This window comes from Necator americanus, chromosome I (assembly GCF_031761385.1).
Source record: "Necator americanus strain Aroian chromosome I, whole genome shotgun sequence".
Lineage (NCBI taxonomy): Eukaryota > Metazoa > Nematoda > Chromadorea > Rhabditida > Ancylostomatidae > Necator > Necator americanus.
Genome location: NC_087371.1, coordinates 24627539 through 24650756, shown reverse-complemented (window position 1 = coordinate 24650756; position 23218 = coordinate 24627539). Strand labels below are relative to the sequence as shown.

The 23218-nt window shown below is 39.9% G+C and overlaps 1 protein-coding gene across 1 annotated transcript; it reads left to right on the top strand.

The window, feature by feature from the left end:
• Positions 1–1665: 1665 nt before the first annotated feature.
• RB195_006750 (uncharacterized protein) lies at positions 1666–21399 on the top strand (the record flags this gene model as incomplete). The annotated part of the gene is made up of 18 exons (XM_064180009.1): positions 1666–1757; positions 9462–9645; positions 10575–10740; positions 10837–10906; positions 10965–11020; positions 11097–11220; positions 12299–12435; positions 12552–12676; positions 13893–14058; positions 14141–14334; positions 14737–14895; positions 18471–18574; positions 18663–18821; positions 18885–19034; positions 19563–19719; positions 19801–19936; positions 20120–20345; positions 21219–21399. The coding sequence occupies 18 exons, from the start codon at positions 1666–1668 to the stop codon at positions 21397–21399; spliced, it is 2586 nt and encodes an 861-aa protein (XP_064036915.1).
• Positions 21400–23218: the final 1819 nt, after the last annotated feature.

The window sequence follows — 23218 nt, the reverse complement described above, 5'->3', positions numbered from 1 at the left end:
AACAGCCGTAGGCAGTGGTAGCAGCACTGTTTAAAGGAGGGGTATCGAAGAGTCACTATGTTCATTGCAACGCTTAGCGCCTCTAACCGTTATTGGATCGATAGTGAATAGTGACATCTGTGAAAAACACAGCGTCTTGGATCGGTTCTCGCCACACAACTTTTGTCCACTTCGTTACGTGTCGATTACGCTCATCTCTTGCTTTTCTTTAACTCCTATCAAGGGTCGCGTTTTTCCAGTAACTTGCCTTTTCTACTAGTTCTGAATTCACTAGTAGTTACATATGGATCGATATGCAGACTTAGCTGATTAAGTCTATTTAATTGCACAGCTGTTTTCGTAGAAGTTATTTTGTGATTGTGACACAGATGTTTGCACACCTAGAGCACTTTATCAGCATAAAAGGAAAATCTTCTGCCAATTTGGTCTCTGTCGCTGCTGCCGCCAATCACCGCTTTCTGAAGGGACTTGCTACAAAGTGTGATTTCAATTGAAATCAAAAATTTACTCTCATTATATCTCGTCAGTGTAGCAAGGACGATCAGCGTTGGATACCCGATGACATTTTCATTTTGGTTGTGTATTGATTGTGGGCGGGAGGATCGCTTTCGTGAACTCGTCTATAATTAATTTCTATTGGAGAGGAATTACAATCTTGAACTATGGCGAAGTATAGTGCCTTCCTTCAACAATTTCCGGTTGCTACTACACAAAACTGATAGCAAAAAGAACCCTATTATTCATCTGGTACGACACTCTGATGTTTTTTGTTCGATGACGACTTTGTTTTGTGAAAAATTACCAAAGCAAAAAAGCACCGAATTTTGCAATGATAATTATATTGATTGCTTCGACGTAAATAGTATATTTGCTCAAAGAAATGGAAGGTAATATGAGGTGGAGTGAGCTCTAAGGTCAATTGCTTATTTTGTGACGATTCTATATGTGATTTCCGGAACAACGAGGAAATAAAACGTTACTGTCAAGACACTTAAATATGCTAAGTCAATTGTTGGCTTGATTTGCCTTTGCTCAACTGAATAGATGGTCCTTTTCAAGCGTTGACTTCATTTCCGCTGGATTTCATTTCTTTAACCAATCATCGTACACTATTTCATTTGGTTTGATTTTATCCCTTCGTTTCTCATTTTTTTCTTTCTTCATTCATTTTCATATCTTCATTTTAACTCAGTGTCAGTTTTGTCATCTTCCAAATATCGATTATCGAGGAACAGTGCTTGCGTGGCCCATTAAGGATTCATTCGTGGTTTGCTGCCAGCATCCTTGGCCGCTTTATACGTTTTATACGTTGTTGCTTTTAAACTTTATCCGTTGTTCCTTCTAATACGAGCATATTCACTTCCTCTATATTCAAATTCTCTATATTCAAAGCACCTGAAATCTACCCTGACATCTACTCATTGAGGTCTTCTCTCTTCAGAATGAGATGTTCCTTGCTTAATATACTATTATGAGTGCCATTTCACCGTGTTGTCTAATTTATCAACGCCTCCCGCATGCTGTTCGATCAGCGCGCTGCCAATTACTACTGTCCAGTTCTCTAGTCATCGTTGATTTGATCATTCTTGGTCATACTCTTCTATGCTCCTTAGCATTGCTTCACTTTTTAAAAAGTGTATTCAATATTATCTCGGAATTGCAGTCATGCAGAAACGCGCGCGGGCAGTGGAGTCGCAGAAGTTGCGCCGCACAATGAAAGGCCGAGGAGGCCGGATGTCAGACCCGATCAGAGACAGGTGGGTACTATGTTTTTTTTTTCTGATTTAGGTGTACACTATTAGTTCATTATTGCTGTAATTTGGTAGCCATTTCTTAGGCAGCGCTGTTGCAATATCATAGATCATTTTTAATTGTAATTTTTATCTTTTCTTTTTTTTTCACCATCCTTTCTTTGGAAGAGTACTTAGTTTGCACTTTTATTGCAGCTGGAGTAGGAATATTTCCTCCCGCTGCTTTCACCGTCAATTTACTGAAGACAAAATGATGAAGAGCTGTAGTGAAATGATCTATTTTACTTTCCTACGATGAAACCCTCAAGCTCTCACAATTTAAATCATCAGTTTTTTTTCAAAGAAGCAGTTTGAGGGATGTATGTGCATGTGGGAAAAAAGCAGAAGAAAACCATCAACTCGGTAGCCCAAGGTCCGTAAATAATATTTAATTAAATTTTATTTAATTTATAAAATATTTTTCGAACAGTTGTAGTATTATCAATATGTATTTTACTATAAATCTTAACTTTCATCTCATTATTAATTATTTTTGTTGCGAGCTCGCTCAATTTAGACGGATATCATAGCCATTAATGAAACAGCTTCTTATACAATTAAACGCCCAGATAAACTTCTACATGCGCTATCTTTGCTTGGCCACAAAAGGAGCGATTTCTGCAAGGTAGGGGGAAAAGAGATCAAAATTGATTTTTTATTCGTCAAAGACAAATGAGGGTGGTGAGGACGATAAGGATGCGGTCACGTCGTAGGAAGTATTAGAGCAAACCCTACTTCCTACTTTTTTGTATGGATTTTGGACAATTTCTTCAGAAAAATTCAAAGTTTGGTTGCTGTGATGACATGAAGAGGACCACATTTTTTCTTACTATTTGACAAATAAAGGTGAGTATACTAGCTTCTTCGAGAACTGCGAGATTTGGATGCGGGGTTTCAAGTGCTTTGAATTTGCGAGTATGATTTGGCGGGGTTGACCTTGCTGACTACTCCGAGTTTCGACCGTTCTGAAAGTGAGACTTCTGCCGATAAAGTTTTTTTTTCTTTTGAACTTGAAGTCATTTAAGCCATTCCAGTCCGCAAATGTATTCAACAAATTTGGTTCTTTTTTTCGCTTGTCTCTAAAGCAAATTGTTCGCCAGTGTACCGACATCAGAACTGATGTGATTGATTGAGATTTGGTTGTTTCGCAATAATAAGGATAATTAGACATTACACTAAAACTACTGCAGACATAGCAGATTGTGCTGAATTTTGTATTACGCTTGAACAAGACAAGTAGCTCTAGTCTAAAGGAAATCATTTAGAAGCGTGCAGATTAAATGTAGTCTTCTCTAAGTTGAGCTGTATTCAGCCCGGTTGGCGTCGTCAACCTTAATAGTTATAGATGTTGGGGAAAATATCGTTGGGGGTGGGCACTCGGTGGCGTCCTTATTTCCCTTAGCTCTAACTTACTTTTTTCTCTTACTATCTTAAGTTTACATGTCATAGATCCTCTAAGACTAATGCTTAGGGCTTAGGGCCCCGTTTGATTTGATTATTTACTTCGAAAAATAAGGGCGCCACCCAGTGGCCCACCAACGACACTTTTCTCTAGATGTTATGCATAAGTTTACACATTGTTGGTTCTTTGAGATAGATTGACTGGGAATTGTTCTTTTCGCTGTCTTCTCTAGTTGATAATATTTTCAACGTATGCTGATACGCTTGACATCTAAAACTGTCACTACCATACATGAGATAGTCGGAGCTGGTGTTCCGGCCCGCTTCACTTTTGGACGGATGGTGAAGGAATGCTCATCACTTCAGCTACACCCCACCCCAGGGTCCGGCTCCACCCTATCGCACCTATGCTCGTTACTACTTCACACTGAGTATCGCAGCTTCCATTTCGGTTTCATCGCCCCCTCCGAATTCGGTTTCATCGGTATTGACTCTGGGCGAACAGCAACAGGCCTTTCGCACCAAAGGTGCTATCCCTCGCCAGCGATTCCTGCTCATCAACGGGATTGTGCCGTCGATGACAGATTTATGACGACGACGTTATGTTGGAGGTTCCAGATGAGTTTTTTTTTTATTTGCAACCACTATGATTGAGTAGGTTTATGTTTTACTTGTGCTTATACCTGCTTAATGTGTCATTTGGTGTTAGTTTTTCTTGGACACGAAATGCCAAACCAGCAAATGAAAAGAAGAATTCTTTTTGAGAACTGATTAAAGGCGGTGCTAGGGGAATTCTCTTTGCTGGGTTCTTTTCGCTAGCAGGTTGGGTTGAGGTGCAGTTTGCAAGAGCACAGTGAAAATAAGAAACTCCTTCTACTCTGGAATCAGAAGCATCACTAGTATTCGGCGTATCAGTCTGGCCTAGGGATATTTTTACAGCAACAGGATTGATGAAAGTGGATTTCATTGTTACTGCGGTTGTAAAGTTCTTTTATTGGGTAATTTCACCCGTAATTACTTTTCGCTGTTTCATTTCATGAATGTTATAGATCTAAAGAAAGGTCCCTTGTGGTCCATTCTTTCCCCCATTAGGTCTCTCTGATAATCCCTAGGCTTCCAACTCTTCAACTCTTTCTTAGGGGCTCCCCGTTTTCGCTGTACTACTTGCAAGGTTTCATTTAATAAGTAAAGGAAGAAGAAGAATGTGATTACAGGAAGAGATATGTTTTCCCTCGAAAGAGTGAAAGGAATTAAATAACTGTTGAAAATAGTGATTAACATACTTCGATTGTTACAGAAATGTTCAAATCATAAGCAGTCCTTTACAACGTCAATACCATTTATCCATTCATCCTAGGGAAAGTATTTCTATTAGCATGATTCCAATCTTAGTTGGAACTTCACATTTTTATTGTAATTATGACGTATGTTAGCTCATCCATTTCATTTATATCTTTCTGAAGCGTTAAAAAAAAAGCTATTTTGATTTTCAGCTTGTAAAGTGAGGCTTGGTGATGCTTTCTTTTTGGTTTATTAGACCGCTTAACTTTATTAGCAAGGCTTGTCATCTGTGTTAGTTTTTTTTTCGCTTTACTTAAGACGCTTTGCTTATTCAGAACATAGCTTAAGTCTGTTCCCTGATAGTGCATACTTGCTTTTTTTTTCTTGCGAGTTTTAGTATGTGCCTAGCCTTCAGCCCCTATATCTATAGATAAGTTGATGGTTTTCTTCAAGTGGCTCTAAATGACGTCCTTCTTAAAATTCATCAGGAAGACTTCTTAAAAAACGAAAGTCGGAGCATCGCTTATTACGCTGGTACATTTGAAATATAATAGTTAAACTGTGATGACGCGGTCATTAGAGAGAAGTAGACAATTCCATTTTGCTGTTGGTGTTTTTGTCGTGAAGTAAATTAATAGATGCATCAGACATCTTTATTTTCAGAAGAATTCTTTAAGTAATGATTTCTATCATGGGCGATTGCTTGAAAATAGTGTAGTGAGATAATTGCTGTTTTGATCAGTTTAATTTCCATAGCTGAAGAGTAGTGCTAGAGAATTATGTAATTCTAATTGTAATAATTATCGCGTAATTCTTCTTCAAACTAAGTTTGTTTTTGAACTTTTCGCAGGTTATTTACTTGTTTCTGACATGAGACCTGAAAAATGATAGATCCTATAGACCTGTGCGTTTTCTGCGGTGTTCTAGGTACGGATGATTAGGGGTCTATTCGTTCTTATATGACAGATCACCTAAGCAGAGTAAGCGAGACGGCTGAAGTGGTTTCTGCGTTTTGAGTTGTTTTTTTAGACTAGTGTACAGTGTCAGAATGTTGTCAGAATTATTTAGAACTACGTTTTACTACAGTTAGTCCACCACTGTACTTTCCCTGCCAAACAAACTCGATTAGTTCTGAGGAAAAATACATGAATCTTTCTTGTTCGAGTGCTTGTTGGACATTTTTTTCCGTAATGCAGAAATTCGAGGAAATAGCCGCTTTGCACAGTTATCCCTGCAAGTAAAAAATTCATTCCGTCTTAAAGACAGCATACCACAAATGTGGCAAGGTGAGGGAATACGCAGGAAAACCTAGAGATGGAGTTTTAGATTGCGGGATCAAGGATGGTTCCGCTTATCTCTCCCTGTTCGTCGTAAGAAACATGGGAACCTTTTTAGTTCATACGAGGAACGTTAGAACGGTACTCTATGCACACGTTCCGGTCCCCTTAGCAGCTTATTCATTGGTTTTACTTGAATAGGGCGATGAAGAGAACTCATTAATCCTCAATCTCTCGCAGTGGAGCGGCTCGTGCACTCGGCTTTGGGGTTGCAACTGAAATTGTCTTTTAAAAGAAACGTTGTCTTTCACGCCGTTCCTTGTCATGATCAGGGCGAGATGAGCGGAACCACCCCTGACACCACAATCTACAACTCTAACTCTAGATTTTTCCGCAGATTCCTTTGCCACGTCAGATTCGTGTGATGCTGCCTTTAGGTGGTGCTGAAGGCGAATTTGCACAGCTACGAGCTACTTCAAAAATGAAACGTGGCGTATTTTACTCCAATCTTGAGGGTTCCTTCACTGCCTGGACCATTGATGCTGTAATAGCACAATCAAACGTTTTTCCTTTTCGGTGCCGATAAATCGGCATCACAGTTGACTGAGTGGATAAAAGCTTTAACATGATGCAGCGGTTGGTTTTCGCAAATCATTGCATGTCGCGCACGTTCGATAAACCTCTGCGACTAGATTGAAATCGAACATACTGGCGTGTCCATGAGGGACTAATCAACGATAAAAGGACCTTATAATTTTTCTTCTATATTGAAATGTTGATTATTATGGTGCTACTGGTTGTGATGCAGAATTGATTCTGAGTGGAATGGTATGTGAAATCTGTACTTAGCAGGAAAATTCGCAACTTGAGTTCCTCATGGCTCTCATAGTTAGAACACCCTTCTCACATTTCCTGCTCCGTACACATGAGTAGGAGATACTGCAAAATGTCTTGGGTAACACGTTCAACAGTATCTCCTTTTCAGGTGGCGATAGAAGAAAAACAAACATTAATTATCTTATTAGATCTGATTTAGAGCTAACAGCTACAAGATGTTCAATTTTTCCAAATATGTGGTGTAATCAATCAAACTTTCTTTGTAGATATTATGTGGTTTTCAAAGTTATGGTTTTATAAAATGCTATTTTTGCATGATCTGTGCTGAATACCACCAACAGTACTTCTAAAAAACTTCTTTGAGGTAACGTTTCCGGCGTAAACAATAATTTTTAATATTGTCCAAAATAGCTCTATAAATAAATGAATAATAAGAACGCACTCGAGGTTATTTGAGCAATTGTTCGAACTATTCGCCGCGTAAACCTCATTTTTTTTTGTTTCTAATTTGTTTACTAATTTTTGTTTCTGAATTCTTTCAAAACTCAGAAATCATCCATCTCTGCAAACAAGAAGCCTTTTATGTTGATGCTGATTTAAATTACTGCTCTTCACTTGGCTTTTATCTCCTTGAGCCCCTCATATATAATTAACAATATTTTTCTTATTATACTGAAGAGCTTTGATGATATGAGGAGTTTTTTTTTGTGCAATAAACTACTAGGATTTCACATTCTGAAGAAAGTCTTTCCTGTTAGTCGTGGGGTTTGCTTAGCTCATAGCGTGCCAATATGGTCTTAGTTTGAATGGATTCTATATAGCTACAATTTCTCTTCCATGTATATGTAATTGTGCGTGATTAATCATCCTTCATGGTCGTAGTGTTAAAGACATCCCTTTTCGCCAGTTTCTCATGATGTTAGGACATCTTGAGCACTCTGGTTTGTAAAAATTTGAATTCTGCCCCACATTTCATGTAATTTTGTGTACTTAGCACTTTTCTAAGACAACTTTTGAGGTTTTACTATGATTACATCTACAAAAAAGGAGACAATGATGCACAGTTACTCGAAGAAATGGAGAAATTCAACCCCAAAAAGATCCGTAGCCTAGTGCAGTTGCGTAAGCGACTCGGTGGAGTCAGCGGTAGCGATCAAGGTACAACTACCGCTAGCTCCATTCGAATTACAGAGATGAATGGACCTAGCGAGGGTCCCAACTCTTCCTCGACTATAACTGCACCGCGACATTTTCATGACAAAGGTGGGCTATTACGAAACGGTTAGGAAGGGTGTAGTGTAGAGGTTAGAGGTTTCACTTCCTGCACGATCGAGCGGAGGTTCGAATCCACCCTTGTGCTCACCAAGCCTTTCATCCCTCCGGGATCTGTAAATTGGTACTAGACTTGTCTGGGAGGATAAAAACACTGACTTGACATACCGGCTAGCCACCGCTAGTCATTGTATAGGTCAGTTACACGTTCGTAAACCTCAAACGGTTCTAAATTGAAGTGAATGTGGGGGCGGGTCTCAGGTGAATTGATCAACGCCACACACACACACACATACACACACACACACACACACACACACACACACACACACACACACACACACACACACACACACACACACACACACACACACACACACACACACACACACTTTTTGAATGGTTTACCCTCTAGCCTTTGAGTCAATTTACTTTTTACATACCATGTGTGCTGCTGTAAGCACAGTCGGGTCAAAACGACGTGAACCACAGTGCATTTACGTAAGCGGCTGCTCTCGAGGCGGAACGTGCCGGATAATATCGAGCGTGGACCCTTGCCAGCATCACTCATGGCAGCAGTTTGCGATGGTTCCACCCCATTACCGCCGCTCTCCACCGCCCCGCTTCGAGCGTAGCCTCTTACGCAACTGCACCGTGTTTCATATCGTTCTGATTCGAGTATAGCTAATTATGGTGAGATAACGATAACGAAACAATTACTCAGATTTTTTTTTGCCTTAAATGGAGTAAAGAATCATGGTAACTAAGACTGTTAACTTTATTTTGGCTAACGTTTTGACGTATTCGCTTTCTTCAGAGCTCGGAAAGCCAAAGACATATGCAATGCAATATCCCACACACATTGTCACAACACAAGTTACCTGTCATCGAAATATTACTCTAATATGCACGTGTGTCCGTTGTGCTAGCGAACTGCCATGCAGTAGAATGCTTCCGTTAGTAACAAGTAGGATATCACCCACATCTGAACTGTATGTGACCCCATGTGTGAAACCCCGCAAAGGTGGCAGTGCAGTGTAATGTTGACGGTTTTGTAATTCTCTGACCCCGTTCTTACTCTATTCTCGCGTGGATTTGATAACTTATATTACGATGAGATGTCTGGTAGGATACATTCCCTATGTTTTTGTCTTTTCAGGCTCTTGACTTTTGCGCCGAAACGTTAGCCAAAATAAAGCGGCGTTAACAATATTGGTTCGCCGCCCACCTAAAGCAAAAAGAAAGGAATCGCTCTGCCAAGATTCAAACTAAAGTCGAATTTTTGCACTACTCAGACTTTTGGATTCAACTTTTTCATTTATTGCTTTCAATCCTGATAGTATAGTGGGATGAAAATGACTCGAAGCTTCGTAGTGGTTAGGATTGCCCAGAGACTTGCTAGCACCACTCTTTGCTGCAGTTTGTGATGGTCCCAGCCGCAGCAGCCGCTTGCGCAATTTCACCGAGGCTCATGTGATTTTGATCCGTCATTACCCCAAACCTCTAGAAAACTTGCGACTAGGTATTGACATAATGACGTTTCAAATTGTGTTGTATATTTGTAAGCATTTTTGTCACGGAATTCGAAAATTTCGAATTTCAGCATCGCCACTCCAATCGTGTACGTCCGTTTGATGTTGTTGTGGATCGGTGTGATATCACTTGATATGCTGTGCGGATTCCGCTTCGAGCTACTTTATCCATTCTGGCTCATACTTCGCACAGGCTATGAGGCCGTCCACAAGAATCACAACGCTGTCGCAACGCTTGCGAATCACAATACTGCAGTTCGTTTGGACTTTAATTCTTGATTGAATGATAGTGATATTTTTTAATCCTCTGGATGGAATTCCGTAGGTGTAAATCAACTCTTATTTTGGTAAAAGTTGCGGTACATTTTCTCACATTCATACCCGAATATGGCTTCTTTTTTGTCCAAATTTCAAACTGGTTCTTTGTTGTACTTTCCATGAGCATCAGATTAGTTTTGTATCATTACCCCGCTCTGCAGAGTAGCCATATAGGTTACCTGCAGTATGTTACCTTTCAACAAATTTCCCTAATTTTATCGTTAGTTTCAATATTTTAAAACAACCCATTATGCAAAAAGTAGTGTTGATATTCATGGTCAGCACAACATGTAATTTCACTACATGGCTGTCAATGAGATCTCTGAGAAATTCAGCACCAGTTTTACCAAAATGCCGTGTTGGAAATAATTTATTCTTACATACCAGTATAGTTCCTTATTCCGTTACTGGTATCTAGGATAAAACGGTAGAAGGAATGTCAGACGAAGTTAAAGGCATCACTCCACGAATCTGAGGTGATACGGATTTCAGATGGAGTATTCGTATACAGCATAGTAGATTATGGAGAGGGGAGGGGGTGATTCCGTCCATTTCTTCCTAATTGCCGTAAAAAAAACGGCCCGGAAGATACGGCGCGTGCACAAGGCTGGCGCGCTCCAATCGAACTCGTTGTAGAAAGTAGCGCGCCGGAACGCTCGAAGCCTTATCTTCCTGGCCGTTTTTTACGGCAGTTAAGAAGAAATGGACGGAATCACTCTTGCCTGCATAATCTACGATCCCGTATACGAATACTCCACCTGAAATCCGTACCACCTCAGATTCGTGGGATGATGCCTTTAAGTGCAAAATTTTCGTTAGTTTTAGGGTGTGATTCACGAAACAGTGCCAGACTTGCTAATTTGCAGAAATTCTCCGTGTTGTTCGTTTGCGTAACAGCGACATCAGATTTGATCTGCTACTTATTTATACCAGTGAAATTTTTGGTGTTTCTTGCCAGCACATATGTGTGGGTGCATGTTATCTGGCATTCACATGGCGGCTTCTTACGGACGTTGTCCGCCATGATTCACGGCAAGTTTTGAAAGGATTTAGTCTTTAATGTTGTGCTTTATTTGTCTAGCTGGTTATTTCGTGTAAATAAAAAAAAACTCACGAGGTTTAATTTAGAAAAGCAATGTTTCTCTGCACTAGCTTTTTGGATATTTATTGTTGCATTTGAGGCGGGGATACGATTAAAGTGAGATACTTCTCGTTTGCAGTACTCACTGTGAGTGGTCATGACAGTTTTTTTTCAGGTGCTTCCACCTTGAGGTCGTCGGTTCAGACGTGCCGTTTCTCCATTACCTCTGCCGTGAGTGCACAACGCTTCATAGCTTCATAAGTATTTCGCTTCGCACAGCTTTGTATCATTTAACATCTTTTTCTAGCAAGCTGTTTACAAACACAGGGATTGGCGCCAGTGATACCGAGAAGTTTAAATTCATTTTTTGGTGCACACTGTATAGGATATCCACTAGTCATAATCTCGTTCAGTCTGCGGTATTATTTCAAGTGAGTTGTGTCACGTTCCTCTCTTCTTCCTTTCACCTGCACTTCGGCTGGCTCATTATGAGCACACAGATTTTTTGCGTTTTCGTTTCATTTTTATCTTTGTGCTTGTTGGGAGGCGCTGGAAAATTTGAAAATATACTAGAATGACGTAGAAGGTAGATAGTTGTGTAATTATGGTGTGTGTTGTGTGGAATCTAGAACATTAATTCCTTCATTATTTGAAATTGCACTGAAATTATTTTTTTTTCTGTCGTAATTAGAATATGTACAACGTCAATGATTCACTGATGGAACTTAACGAAACTCCACTGAAATTTTTATAGTTTAATCCATGAAACTAATACCACAATCTATGCATCCGTTCCTTAGAGCAACGGCGCGAGGAAAACTTCACAGCTCATAAAATTCTTGTGCTACGACTAAGTTTTGAGTTCTCTGCTTCAACAGTTGACGAGATTCGTTGAGGAATGACCAACTTTACACATTGATTGCTCTCCGATGGAGTTCGGCGACGTGTTTTTATGCTGCAAGGAACGCAGATTAGTTGCTGTTGTTGTTACTAGGCCACCCCGCCCAACATGGAGAGTTGTAACTGCGACTTTTGTTGCAGCAGGAACTTTTCTGACAGAAATAGTGCAGAATATCATGAGGACCCGCATCACATTTTTCTATTATGTAATTATCCGAAATAACTGGAGTCGGAAGATTAGTTATCTAAATTGAAACTAGCAGTTTTCTTTTTTTTCGTTTTTTTTTTTTTGTTCAGATTTCAATTTTTTAAGAGGTTTTCTACGTACAACACTTTATTGCTTCCTGTATAGATTCCGTTGTATCGTATTCTTTTGTATCTTATTTGAAAACGTCTCCGATGTATGAGGTCTTTATGCATCTAACTGTTGAAGTACACCTTTGATACACCTTTGAAGAAGTGTAGTCAGGTACTGCACACCATTTCCTAAAGGTTGAAGAAAATAATACTGGATAGACTTAAATGTTTTCGCGGAAGAGAAAAACATTACGAATACGTCCATGCCTTGCAAGTGTTGGATATATTAGCTGTAGAATTCTCTGTCTGCAGGGAATGGAGAATTCGCCGGAAGCAAGATGATGTGTGCCGAAGGAATGAGGTGCTGGCGCGAATGTTGACGGAAGCATTACCAGCCGTTTACGAAGGTCCCAAAGACTACACGACGAAGAGCGCCATACTTGATGACGGTACGAACTTATGAATTGAGTTTTTGTGCGGGTCACTCCTTGATTATTTCGTATCGTTTTCACTAATTCAGTGTTCGTTTGCTATGAAATTGGTTTTAAGTCAATCTGTTTTATAGATGGCGATCTGTTAGAATTAACGAATGGAACCGGGCAAGGGATGCTGATGCCGCCTCCGGGGACATCGTGCGCAGCGAACGGAACAGTACACCATGTGCAGCCTAGCAAGCGAGCATCTGGCAAGGTGTGCTTATTTAGCTGTTCTTAAACTCAATAGCTATATCGACAGAGTTGATTTGTACGTTGGCTCCAATACTTATAGTGTTATTTTTGTGAGGGTGTATTGCCTTTGATTGAAAAGCAGGCCTTATGACATGAAATTGCATACGCAGTTTTCTTCTCATAATCAAATGAAGTAAAGTCGCAAAGTGCTGGCCAAAGCTCGCTGCTACTCATGTAATATGTTTTCAAACGTTTGTTCCTTTTCGCCCACTTTGTTAACGTGCTCCCATCAGTTGTGAGGCCTTTTGGCTGCTTCTAAGCTGTTGCGAACATCGGACTGTTGGAGTTGAAATACTCAAAACAAAAACAGTTTTTTCTTATATCTTGCTGTACGAATCTCGTCCCTGTTTCATTAACTTTTCTTTCGAATCATTAACCACCTTCCTGTGGTGGTAGTCGTTGAGTTTTTGTGGCTACCAGTTCATCTACACTTAAGATGAGGGGTTTGCACGAACGTTTCTGTACTTTTTATTTCAGCCAACTCAAGTTCAAACCTAAATATAATAGTAAAGCCAGCTTCACTTTATCCAGTGGAATTTGTTCCGTGCGATCTTTTTCCTCAACTTTATTTTGAATGACGCAAAAGAGGTTCTTGATACTGTGGAAAGTTGAGTGAAACACATGAACATGATCGGTTATCAACCGATAGTCATAGATTCAAACCTGGACACATTCTTCCCCTCATGGATAGTTCATTCATACCATTTTCGTACTAAGCTTTGTAAGTGGAGAGATTAAATGTTTAAACTGTTGTTAACTAGACAATGCCCACCGATGCAGTGACATTCTTAGCAATTCTAAGTCGCCCGCTAGTGCGAGTCAATAAGACCGGTGAATACATCGATCTTGCCTTCGAAAGTAGATATTTCTAGGCTAGTCCCGAATGACTGTTTCCAAGGTTCCGTTCAAATTTTGCTGAGACTTACACACATTCGCGCATATGACCTGCACTCATAGATTTTCGGCTGTTTTTTAAAAGGATCAAGCAGTTATCGGAAATTATCCTTATTTTATTGATGTATGCAGATTTATGCATAGATCATCTTTCAGCGTACCAGTACTCAGCTCTAAATTAATCGTTTTAAAATCAGTATGTAATCATTCTTTCTTTGTGTGCATGAATATGTTAGGAACAGTTTCCACACATTTTCTTGCGCTTTCTACCAATAATTATTTAGATGACACCCTTAAGTGGGCGGCAGCGTGGATCAGGTCGGGCAAAAGCGACAGCAACCGTAACTGCTACGCAAAGTCAACACTCGACTCCACTCATCAAATCGGGTGCAGTCGCTGGCGGGAACAGTGAGAAGCGGCGGGAGCGAGATGAGGATGAAGAAAGCGATGGTAATATCAAAATCGAAGACTGTGTTTTCCATCTTTATTTCGCACTTTACCGCGTGTTATTTTATGTTTTCTTTTTTCTAAGTGAGCTTATGTTGGCGAGAATCGGATGTAATCGCTTCTTCTGGAGGTCTTTCTGTGGTGCGACTAGCATGGGAAGCATTTGTTTGGCTGACAACGGTTGTGTGGCCAACATCCGCCGAAGACGTGCGAGACGACTCGAGCTATGGCGGAGATGATGACGATGACGACAGCATTCCTGAAGAAAATCCGAAGAAGGTAATTAGCACTACTACGTCTGTCCATGCAGTGTTACATTACATTGATGCAAAAGTTCGTTGTTTTTGTTTGCGTTCAACAAAATTTCTAGAGATGAGTACCATACAGAAAGTGATTTTGGCTGTGACTTTTAACGGTAAATAGTTTCATGTTTTATTATGAGTTGAGGTGTTCCCAAGGTTTTTGTCGAACTCGGCGTTCATCATTCCATCGAATCGGTAATATTCCTGAACATAATGAATCACATCACATCCAACATCAACAGAAACGCAACGAAATTTTGTATCAGCTCGGTCGCTCTTTTCAATTAAAAAGTGCTAAAACCAAGCATTTAATTTAATCACAGGAACTTCTTCCAGATGAGTCATATTTTGCGCTTACTAATGTTTCTGTGCAATTAAGCTATCGCGCTCAAGCAACGGTGATGTGGGTAAGCAGTTGCGAACATCGGTGACGACGACGACATGCACTGCTTCAAACCGAAAAGGCGGTCGTGGCGCGCGGGAGAACGCTAAGGCGAAGGAAAAGGTCATCGTTGCTAATGCCGTGGAAAGAGAAAAAGTTGGTTTTTTATCTTCATTCTCTTTACATTTACAATACTGCCAAATAATTGACAAACGCACTCTATGAGTTCAAGAAAAGATTCTCACTCGCTTGCTCTATTCTTGGTACATCAGTGTTGTACTAGTGACAATGACAATAACGGATCTTAGCGACAAAAAGCATCCGATCGAAGTTGATCTGATGTTGATTTTCTTTCTGCAACTATGCTCGGTTTGCCACCATTTGCTACGAAAAACATTCTTAGAGTTTTGATCAATTATCTAGCTCAAACAGTGTCTTGTTCTCTTATGTAATTTTCGCTCTTTTTAAACTCAGGACTTACGAGGAGTTTTTGCGAGCATGTTTTTCTTTAAACGTTTTTTTTTTTTGCTAAGTTGTTTTTAGGAACACTAAGTAAGCTTTTCAACAAATGGAATTTTAAAAAGAAAATTTACTTCTCGCTTCGCACAAACCTTTAAACCTATGCCTTACCTAGGCCTTAGCTCGTGAAACTGTCATCTTTGTGTACTCTTAGCCATAATTACTCTTTTCGTAGGTTCCTTTTTGTATTTACAACAAACTTGTTTTGAAATCGTTTTTTTTTTTGTTTTCCCAAAATAGTAGTTTTTTATGCATCTACTATCTCTCTCACTGTTTCAGCATTCTTGTGCTCCTTACTCAGACAAAAATCAGAAATCCAGATGAATTGTATCCGGCATCTGTTCTGCTTGACTGTTTAACGTGCTCAGTTTTTAAGCTTTCTTCAACCCGGTTTTGAAGTTTTTCTCCAAAAGGTAGTTCCGTCGCGATAGCGTGACATAGATGTGATATGATTGACCATTAAGTCATTTCAACACCGTTGATGACATTGCGCAGTTTATCAAAGTAAACCCATTTTTGTAACGCGAAGTGAACTAACGAGTGATGGCACTTTTGCACGCATTTAGAAGTAAAGTCTTGCTGTAATATGAACAAGCTATCTCGTAGTGTTGTGAAACTCCTCAGCCGCATTAGCTGCTGTCGAGCAAATGTAACCGACACTTCATAGTGACTGCAACCTAAGTTACGTGATTATCAGTACCGTATAATTGAAGTAAGAGGTGCTGTATTAAATACATGTCCAATCTATGACATTCATGTCTTCCCATGTTAAAATCTCAGAAATGGTATTGCAAGAGCGACCAGAAGAAAAGATGAAATATCAATATTCTATGTTTTCTTCTTGTCATTTTCCCATGTTTAACGGGGACGTAAATCGAAAAAGAAAGCACTCCGAGTGTTGAACTCGCAAACGATTATAAATAAAAAGTTTGTTATAGCGAAATCGCATGCAAATGATTAATTCATTTTGTAACTCGTTAGTAAAATGACCCAATAACCGTGTTGGAACCATCATATTCATTGCCATGAAACTGAGTCGTTACGCTTTGGATGGACCAAACGTTCTGTTTATTGAGAGATTTTTTATAACATTAGAACATATTTCTGCCATAGTTGGCCACTGTAAATTGATACCAGATATCGCTTATCAAACACTTTGGCACCTATTCGATTTTCCGCAACACAATCTACTCAGCAAAATCAAAAAATCAATGAAGTTGTCTCCTCGCTAAACGATAACAATATCACTCCGTCGATTAGAAAAAAAAAACTTGTGGTAAGTCTAAAAAGTTGTTCTGAAATTAATATACCAGAACATTCTGAGATAGCAGAATGCATTCTATGCTTAAGTTTGCCATGAGACCAGTCAACTCCATAACATAACATCACATCATTTTGTCAAAGCGACATACTACTGCTGCCGCCAATATTAGGTCAGATTTCTTATAGTTCCAGTGTTTTACGGACTCACATTAATGAAACTGAATTTTGCTAGAAAACGGTAGTCATTACTACACATATCTAACGTCGATTTGTGACCTAAAAACGAGCAGTTGGAGTATTGGGTTCAGATAAGTTCAAAATCCTGGATTTTCCCCCTTTTCTTTTTCTTTTCTCTCATTGACATTCTTTCTTTTACTTTTGTTTCTTATTGTAGTTCTGATATCTGGTCTTGAGCATAGTACCTGTCTCAAACTTGTTCAAGTCTATTGCCCGAGTTTTGGGGAACCTACGGTGGATAGAAAGATTCTCTAGCACAATGTGAGGAATAATATTGTGGGCCTACAAGTAGTCATCCTCTTTGCTGGTCACCTAATCAGTCATTGTTGAGGTACAAACTCTCTGTACTTGACTTGTAACTGGAAAGTACTAAAACACCTTCATTATCAAACAGTGAAGTTCCTTTGTCTGTGCATTTCTTCCACGACAGGAAGATATAACCCTAGCTGTTCTTTGTTATGAAGCGAATTTTTGTTGGCATTCTTTCGGTCGAATTCCGCTTTAAGATATGAAGCTCATTTCTCTGTATCTGGATGTATTCACGCTTCACTTAAGTGTGTATTCTTTTCGTTACGCTTAGTTTCCTCTCGCACTAGTACAACCGCTATACTGTTCCTCTGTATTTGGCACCCACTTATGCCAGGTTCTATCACCTTGCTACTTGGGATAGCTCTAAGCTTGTCTCGTCAAGTCAAGCCTTCAGCCTACCCCCGTCCGTACACTTTCTACTTACTTCATACTAGATGAATTTATGTAGTGCTCTAATCCCAGGAAGCAACCGGCCAACATTCTTAACATAAGCTGAAATGGAAAAAAGGGGGAAACTGGGATGCAGTTCATGAGAGAGTATGTAGTCCCAAACTGCTCGCATAGAACGGTTTCTTCACCATGAATACAAACTGCCTATGTTCGACTGTTCTTGAATCTTGACGTGTTGAATAGTGTCGCGTTTTTTATTGATTTGCTTGAGCTGTAGCCAAAATTAGTATTGACTTTCTTTATTTACAGCCAACACTTGTTATCGCCTTCATCACACCCTCGAAACATCAAAGTCAACAGCGAGTTGTTCTCACAAGCCCATCACACCCTACAGAAATCATTCTAACGGTTTCCAAACTCGAAGAACAGCTCATCGGCTAGTGCTTATCTTTTGTAACGAAAATAGTAACCTAGTAGACCATTTGATACCACAACTTCTATTCATAAGGACTTTATAAAGGATCCTCTTTGCAGATCAAATCAGATCCTTGACTCGCGAATCACTAGTCGGTGCGTTGTTCTTTGAGTTTGCGGACCGTTAAAATGTTGTGTTTGTAGGGTAATGAAGCGCTTGAGAGAATAAAGAATTAATGGCCCAGATTTTTCCACGGTCTGACGAAAGCGATAACTCAGAAGCGTCAGCTGTTAATAAAGAGAGATAAAGGATCAATACCAGTGTTAATCTTGTTTGCAACAATTCAAGCAAACCAATGAAAAGAGCCACAGAATCAGCCAACGAAAAAAGCCTTTATTAGTTATCATAACACCATCACTACTATTGAAATCTAAGAAAAACTGTCATAGCTCATTTCAACTTGGCGTAAGCAGTTCCTGTAAACGAAAAATTGGAAATTTCTTCAAGCGCTGCACATTTATTTTTTCTAGACCTGCTATATTCTCTTCAATTTTTCGCATCGTCCATTTCCTTTGGAGTTCAATACTAGCAATTGCAGTCGAACGGGCTCGCCATGTCAAATGGAAAAACAGCGAATGGGACGACGTTTGAGTCGGTGAGAGATTCGAGTTTATCAAAGGAGAACGGCCACGACACGAATAGGTGCTTCTCATGCTTCGTACTTTAAATATGTTATGTACTGCAACTTGATCCTTTTTTCGTGTAATTTGTTTTCTACTTTGTAATTCAGTGTCTCCCATGAAGCAGAAAGATTACGTGCTGAGGTTATGCAACTAAAAACGGCAGAGGCGGATGCTAGAATTCAGCTTTCTGTTAGCCAAAACAACGAAAAACATGCGAGACAGGAAGCTATGCAGTTGCGATCGAGACTGGAACAAGTAGAAGCGAGGTTAGGCCATACTTTCAACTGTGAGGGTCTTGCATGACAGGTGTATTCTATTTGGATTTGAAGATATGCTACGATGGAGAAGCTAAGAGATGTTGATCGAAGTTCCTTGTCGCAGTTGGAAAAGAAGTATGCAGAGCTGATGAACCGGAAGAACGACGTGGAACGCGAGTTGATGGATGAACGAAAAGCTCGGAAGGAGGACGGCGGAAAAAGGTTAGTGTCAAAATGAATTAAATTCAAAGTCAAAAATTAACAAGCGAACATATAAAAAGATTCATGTGTTGCCGCCAAATAGTCTATCCGTTGTTTACTTTCTCACAAGAAAAGTGTTTGCGTCCCTCCTTACTACTAGTTCAGGTTTTTTTTTTGTTCCTGAAACTGCAGTAGCGAAGTTTCTTTTCGACTTCTATAGCCGAGTTTTTTTTCCAACTCCTCCCTTAAAAAGAAAAAAAAATAAAAACTTAGTTTTACTTCCAGACTGATAGTTTTGGAACAAGTTTACTAGTTCATGTGCTTTTAAAGACATAAAAAACCTCAATAGGATTCTTAATCTCTACATATAGAGAAAAGAACAGGCGCACTATAATTCATTTTATACGGATTTTCATAGCAATTTTGTAGTTCTTTCGTATGTATGAAGTTATAGAATTCTTTTCAAGAATTCTTGGAAGTTGAATTGATCGGACTTTGCTCAGAGAACCTATTAGGACGAGATGTTGATTTCTGCAACAAAAATTTCAGACTGGATTCTGCTGAACAACATCGAGAGAAAGAAAGGCAACTGGAACAAGAAGTCGATAGACTCCGCGCAGAGGCATCAGCTAGGGAGGAAAGAGTGGCCGATATAGAGAAAGAGCTGCATGCGCTCCGCAAGTATAAGGAAACCAACGATATTGAGGTATAATTCTTGCTTGTAGATGGCAGTACTTTGTTGTGGTTGTCTTTCACCTTATGAAGTCGACCGCTATTTACATTTGAGGCCTTGAACATGGATCTACGAATCATGCGCGAGAAAATGGTCCACTTGGAAGAGTCGTTAGCAGCAGAGAATAAGCTGAAACAAGAGCTGTTCAGAGCTCTCGGGGACGCGAAAGCGAACAACGCTCATCTGCAAAGTAAGGAGCTCTTCTTTAGTGTTTGCTCCAAAAATTGTTCTTTCAGTTTATCCTTGACATTGTATTAAATTCACATGCGTTGTTGTTTACCGCACGTTTAATTCACAGTGTTTTCTTTTCTACTTTTTATTAGTGGTCTTGGTCTTGTGAAATTTTAGCTTTGTCATTTACTTTTTTCATTAGGTCAACTTCGTGCTTTCGAAATCACATCGGGGATGCCACTACAAGTGTCCGTTGCTCGCCCACCATCTGCCTCTCTGGCTCAGCCGGAGAAAGTTTCACCACAGCAGCAACAACATCCTCAGCATAATCCATATCAGATGTCATTGAGCCAGCAGCAAAAGATGGATTCAAGTGTTGTTACTAACAATACTTCGTCTGCGCATATGGGTGTTGCATACGGCAACCTGTGAGTTTGTTGAAAAAGAATTTTTTGAAGTTTTTTTTTTTCCAAAAAGAATTCTTTAATAACCTATCAAGCTAGAGAGTTAGAGTCTACCTACATGTTCTGCTTACTAAATGAAATCATCGTGATCATTATTGCAAACCGCATCACTTTTTCAAGCCCGAAATTACATGAAGGCCTGAATTACATGAAGGTAGATGATCAATTTTCACTCCAGTTTAAGATCTTCATTCATAAATTGTTGCTCGCCTGACCGGAGATGCGAAATCCTTCGACTTTTTAATGCCTAATTACTATCTATGAGCGGAGCCCATGCGCTCATGTGCCCCATAGAAAATTCCGAAGTTTGTTGCGTTAAGGGTCAAAGTGCCTTACTTCTCTCAGACATACAACTTGTACGAACATATAACTTGTACAAATTATACACGCTGCTTTCTCGCATAACTACTTCTATATAGGACAAAAAAGTTATGGTAAATTCGAATTTTGGTTCCTTCTTTAAGATAACTTTTTTTCGCAAGCAAATGGACCAGATGTTATGTTTGTGAAAATAATTTCTTCTATATAGACACGGAATCACCTGCGTTAACACTTGTACTGCTTAGTGTGACAGTTTCAGCAGCCAACTTTTTCCGATATGGGACAACCTATAGCGCGGAGAAATTATTTGTTTTGTGACGTTATTTACTGATAGATAGATATACGGGGGTGTGAACTTATATATCTCATTTTTTGAAACGAACATTCGGAACAGTAATGGTTTATTTGGAACAAATAGAATCAAGTGCCTGGGAATTTTCCGTTCACTATAAATTTGACCGATACATCTACTGCATTCGATGCGCACGTTCAGTTAGTTAATATGTGAAGTTTCAGTTACACCGCTCTTCAACAACACCATTCTTCCCCCACCGGTGAGCATGTGCTTTTCGAACAGTCATCTCGCGGGAATGTGAGCTCGTCCGGGCTGCCGTGTGCACTGTCGCCTCATGATCCTCTGCTAGCATCTCGCATGGGCAAGTTCGGTGCGCCAGCTAATCCTGCACGTTCCAATTAGATTTCCACCTTCTCGCCTGCCGTCAACGTTCCGCCAACATCGATTATCGTCGTTTTGTATCCACGTCATGAACCTTGAACATCGATCGACCCGTGTCTCTTGCTCTGTAGTTCTGCTTTATCATTTTCTATTATAGTTGACTTCCCGGTAGTACTGGTCCTATTCTGTACTTATTTTGTTTCCTAACCCCTCTAACCCACTGCGCTTTTAATCGCGATTCTGACAGCATAAATCCCAGTCTTACCCGCCCCTCGCCACACTCTCGTGCGCTGTCTCATTTCTGTATCCTGTACCTGTTATACTCTAATTTGTTGATAACTTCTATCTCCTTCCTTGTTTGTAGCGTTTGCACGTTCACCGGATCTCATCATACGGTTCATGTTCGTTTTTTTTATACATATATAAGTATGTTTGTGTGTGCATGTGTTTTGTGAAAGTTTGTCCATTTGCAGGCATAGGTTAGTTCAGTAATCAGTACGCAGTACCGCAATGCTACGCCGTGCGTGTGCGTGGTAGGCGTAAATTTTCTCAGCAATTGAGATACGCACTCCTTTGAAATCCGAGTGATCCGATAGTTTTGCCTTTTGTTGAGCTTAGTGCCCAGCATGTTTTGTTAGTTCAGTTTCATCTGTGACTGCAGGACAAAACTAACGACACAAAACTGATAAAAGCATTTTCGATTTGTGTTCGTTACATTTTTTTGTGCACTTACAAATGGTGGGAAAACAGCTTTAAACTATGACACCAAAGGATTTTTGTACAGTATGTACTGTCACATCCACAATCGATGTGATATTATGCGATTTCTGTGTGAGGAAGAAAACTTCAAAAATCCCTATTATTAATATTAATATTATTCTTACTATTACTATTTGTGTTCATCAGTACTACGATATCAGGTCTATTCTTTATGGTTTCACGGCTATTCTGCCAGAGATAACCCAGTCGTTTCTGACTAGTCTTCAGTTGTGATCTAACAGGCAATAGCCCGACTTTAGTAATGCAATTTTCAGGTAGCACGAGGGCAGCAAACCTTCACTTTCTCCGATTTTTGCAGAATATATAGTGTTCACATTGACCTTGATAATCAGTGCGGGCGGAATACCTTTTGGCTTAGAAACAAACTGAATGTAATGGATTATACAGTAACGAAAACGATAAGAAAGTTGTGAAGTCACTAGGAGTTCTTTAGCCCCAAATCTGATTGCTTATGCTCAGATTTCATTAAAAATACCAACGAATGATTTCAAATGCTTTGTTTGGTTGAGATGATTTGTTTACCACGGTGTCAGTGTTGTGCACGAATCTCACAAATGTTACATCGAAACTTCTTCTGCTTCTCACGCCAATGTCTTCCAAGGGCTGCGTCACTGATCTTCCCCTCGTTGTTTTTTGGTGAAATGATTACTTTCAATCCGTAGTGTGTTCCTTTTTATGACCTGACAGCATACAGCTCAGGCCTCTAGTTAGTGCACTCAAATAATTCACCTCAATCATAAAGGGAGCATGTCACGAAATTGACGTGCTGCGAAAGCCCCAAAGAGAACGCAGAGTTTGGGTTGCAGATTACCAAGACGAGCGTGACCCCCTCTCGTTTCCCCTTGTTCTAAAAACTACGTGAGAACTGCTTTATTTCCTACGAGATGCGTTAGAACGCGCACCCTTCTACACGCTCCAGTCCCCTCTGTAGCTTATTCATTGGTTTTACTTGAGTAAGCCTGAAAGAAGACTTCATTGATCTTCGACCGCTCGCACGTGGATGCGGCGCGTGCACAAGGATGGCGCGTTGCAACCGATCCCGTAGGTAATAATGCAAGTC